Raw genomic sequence first — 4,376 nt, 5'->3', positions numbered from 1 at the left:
GGGGCAGCACTGAGGGAGTGCCGCACTGTCGGAGGGGTAGTACTGAGGGAGCGCCGCACTGTCGGAGGGGCAGTACTGATGGAATGCTGCACTGTCGGAGGGGCAGTACTGAGGGAGCGCCGCTGTCGGAGGGTAGGTACTGAGGGAGTGCCGCACTGTCGGAGGGCTGTCTTTCAGATGAGACGTTCAGGTGGACATAAACGATACCAGTATTTTAAAGAAGTGCAGGAGAGTTATCCCCGGTGTCCTGGCCATTATTTATCATGCAAATTGGCTGCAGTGTTTCCCACATTACAACAGCGACTACACTTCAAAAAGTACTTCATTGGCTGTAAAACCGTTGCTCGTGAAAGGCGCTGTATAAAGGCCATTCTTTCTTTATTTTCTCTCCTGTATTTACATTAATTACTTATATAAACCTCTTTTACTGTCTCTTGCAAGGGGAGGAATTGCAGATGGGCAGCTTAACGCAAACTTCACACGAAGAGCTGACAAGAGTCTCTCGATTCATCAGGACCTGAATATCATCGACATATGGAAGCGGAAAGCAGCAATCAGAATGCGGACAAACTGCACACGTGTCTTGTGTGTGGACGTGGATTCAACCGAAGGTGCAGCCTGGGGAGGCACAAGTGTAACCAAAGCAAGGAGAGTCCGTGCAAATGTCAGGAATGCAGGAAGGGATTCAGTTGCCTTTCCGAGCTGGAGACTCATCAACGCAGCCACTCTGTGAAATGGCCGTTCACCTGCTCCGTGTGCGGGAAGGGATTCACTCATTCAGGCTCCCTGCGGGCACACCAGCGAGTACACACCGGGGAGTGTCCGTTCACCTGCTCCGTCTGTGGGAAGGGATTCACTCAACAATCCGACCTGCTGAGACACCGGCGAGTTCACACCGGGGAGAAGCCGTTCGACTGCTCTCACTGTGAAAAGAGGTTTAACCAGTCTTTCCACCTGTTGATACACGAGCGTGTTCACACCAATGAGAGACCTTTTCAGTGCTCTGACTGCAAGAAGAGCTTCAGAAGATCCAACGACCTGATACAGCACCAGCGAGTTCACACCGGGGAGAGGCCATTCACCTGCTCCGTGTGTGGGAAGGGATTCACTCTCTCCTCCACCCTGCTGAGACACCAGCTGGTTCACACTGACAAGTGGCCGTTCACCTGCTCCGACTGCGGGAAAGGATTCACTCGTCCCTCCGCTCTGCGGGAACACCAGCTGGTTCACACTGTCGAGAGGCCGTTCTCCTGCTCCGAGTGCGGGAAAGGATTCAATCGTCCCTCCTCTCTGTGGGAAAACCAGCTGGTTCACACTGACGAGAGGCCGTTCTCCTGCTCCGACTGCGGGAAAGGATTCACTCGTCCCTCCTATCTGCGGCTGCACCAGCGAGTTCACACTGACGAGAGGCCGTTCTCCTGCTCCGAGTGTGGGAAAGGATTCACTTGTCCCTCCTCTCTGCGGGAACACCAGCGAGTTCACACTGACGAGTGGCCGTTCACCTGCTCCGAGTGCGGGAAAGGATTCACACGTTCCGACTCTCTGCGGGAACACCAGCTGGTTCACACTGATGAGAGGCCGTTTAAATGTTCCGACTGCGACAAGAGTTTCAAATGCTCCAAGGGCCTGGAGATGCATCGACGTATCCACACCGGGGAGAGGCCGTTCAGCTGCTCTCGCTGCGGGAAGAGGTTTACCCACTCATCCGGTTTTTGGAAACACCAGCGTACTCACACTGGGAAGGTGCCGTTCCCCTGCTCAGTGTGTGAAAAGGAATTCACCAGTTCAACTCACCTGTTGAGACAGCAGCGAGTTCACACCTGAGCGCACTGGTCCCATTCTGCTGTTAATCACATGAAGGACTATTCTGTGTTAATAATGGCAATTAGGGGGCTGGGGGGCAGTTTGAAGATGCTGATAATAATACCAGTAACTAGGCTAGAGTTTAAGAGGGGTCAGCCTCGGCTCAGTGGGTGACACTCTCACCTCTAGATTCAGAAGGTCATGGGTTTGAGTCCCACTCTGGAGACTTGAGCACGTAATCTAGGCTGACACCCCAGGACAGTACTGAGGGAGAGCTGCTCTGTCAGAGGTGCCATCTTTCGGATGTGACGTTAAACTGCTGCCCCGTCTGCCCTCTCAGGTGGGTGTAAAAGATCCCGTGGCCGCTATTTTGAAAAACGGAAGGGAGAAAGGATCTCGACTTGGAAGATCAGGAAGTAGATGTGAAACTGTAATGTCGCTTGAAATGATTGTAAGACTGAATTTAACTGTGATTGTAATAATTGTGTTTTGTAGGTAACAGAGCGTGAGAAAAACCAGTACGAATCCAGGATGAGGTGATTTTGGTGGTGCCTCCTGTGTCACTACCACCACAACTACCATGCTTTATGGGTCTAACAGGACCTGTCCCATCAACCAACACATTTTTAAGTACGAGCTGCACAGTTATGTGGCACAATTCAGACCCGACATTCCCCTATTGTTTGAGGGTTTCAGTGAGCTCATGATACGACTGAACTCCTCCCTAAAGCATTTTTTATGTTTTGGAGCAAGATAACCGGAGAATAGATATTGAAATTGAAAGCAGAAGGGACAACACACACTGGTGGGATATTGGGCTTAATACATCAGCATGCCCTTAGGCTCATATTATTTCACACGCTCTGGTTGTTCTCCAACTTGTAATGATTTTGTATTTGAGATATGTAACCCATGTAGTAAAACTTTGAACTATGTAAGATCAGAAGTTTGTTTAAGATCTACCCAGTTAAACACAAATGTCACAAGGTAGGGAGTCAAAAATTGTTAGGACTAATAAGACAACATAGGGACAAACATGGAAATTCCTCATTGGATTAGGATAATTTCCCATGTACTGGTCATATCGCAACTTGTAGTAATGATGTGCTTACTATTCTACACCTGCTACCTGAAACACCTAAAGTCCAATGCCCAATCACATTTAAATATGATCACAGCCCAGAACATGTTAGAGTTACATAAACGGAAGAAAAATAATCCATTTGTAAGATTTTAGTTTTGAGGGGTCAGCAAATGCCTCGCCCTCAAGGTAGGGATATGTAGGATAGGGTGTACCTGTAGGATTTAGTAAACATTATTAAGATTCGATAACCATTCTAATATAACTATAATATGTGAAATTGTATGTTAAGATCCTAAAAGTCTGTATAAAATGGAGAATGGCTGAGAGCAAAGCAGGATGGGATTATGACAACCTGACTAAAAACCTCTGTTTAAAATTACTGAAGTAATGGAATGTTGTGCTAAGTTTATGGAGACGAGGAATTCAGCAATATTATGCTTAAAGAGATAAAAACTAGAGAGATAGATAAGAGTTGGAGACGTCCTTCATTGGTCCAGCTATAGGATGGACCGACCGTTTTGTCAACATTCTAGGAAGTGTCCTGTGAAAAGTGAAGATCTGAGATAAGGGTACTTTGTAATGTAGAGAGAAAAAGTCAGAAGGAGCAAATAAGGTCATAAGATGGGTAACGAGGGAGCAAGACTTTTTACCAGGTGTTAGAGGGTTAATTACTGCCACGTAGGCAAAACAAGAGGAAAATGGGTATAAAGATACAGGTTTTGAACATCGAAAGCAGCGCACTGTGTAACCAGAGATTGATAGGAGCTTCGGTCAACAGAACACAGCAAGATCCCAAGGAAGCGCGCATGGGTCAATGAAACACAGCAAGATACATCAGGAGACTTGCGCCGCGGACACTCGGAAGGAACACCGGGGTTTGAACGAACAGACTGCGACTATCTTCTTGTTAAGTACTACTTCTTTGTACTGGATGTTCAATGCTTAATAAACCTGTTTTACTGATACACAATATACCTGTACCCGGAGAGGTTTGTGTAGTAATGGACTGTTTTACTGATACACAATATACCTGTACCCAGAGTGGTTTGTGTAGTCACGGACTGTTTTACTGATACACAATATACCTGTACCCAGAGTGGTTTGTGTAGTCACGGACACATTATTATATGAGCCTTTGAAAGTTACATCAGTCATCGGGAGAATGCTGGAATCCATTGTTAAGGAAGTGGTATCAAGTCACTTAGAAAACCATAACATGATTAGGCAGAGTCAACATGGTTTGATGAAAAGGAGATCGTGTTTGACAAATTTATTAGAGTTTTTTGAGGATGTAACTAGCAGGGTAGATAGAGGGGAAGCAGTGGATGTAGTATATTTGGATTTCCAAAAGGCATTCGATAAGGTGCCGCATAAAAGGTTATTACACAAGATTAGGGCTCATGGGGTTGGGGGTAATATAGTAGCATGGATAGAGGATTGGTTAATGGACTGAAAACAGAGAGCAGCGATAAACAGATCTTTCTCAGGT

The 4,376-nt window shown here is 46.5% G+C and overlaps 1 protein-coding gene across 1 annotated transcript; it reads left to right on the top strand.

Annotated features, from left to right (window-relative positions):
- Nucleotides 1-305: 305 nt before the first annotated feature.
- On the top strand, nucleotides 306-3,857 carry LOC147118251 (uncharacterized). Its single transcript, XM_085984338.1, has one exon. The coding sequence runs from the start codon at nucleotides 535-537 to the stop codon at nucleotides 1,822-1,824; it is 1,290 nt and encodes a 429-aa protein (XP_085840464.1). The 5' UTR covers nucleotides 306-534; the 3' UTR covers nucleotides 1,825-3,857.
- The last annotated feature ends 519 nt before the right edge of the window (nucleotides 3,858-4,376 follow it).

The sequence above is a fragment of the Somniosus microcephalus genome, chromosome 4, assembly GCF_052327205.1.
Source record: "Somniosus microcephalus isolate GS21.2 chromosome 4, FLI_Smic_1.0, whole genome shotgun sequence".
Lineage (NCBI taxonomy): Eukaryota > Metazoa > Chordata > Chondrichthyes > Squaliformes > Somniosidae > Somniosus > Somniosus microcephalus.
The sequence above is the reverse complement of the archived record's forward strand: the minus strand, read 5'-3'. Positions and strand labels throughout refer to the sequence as shown.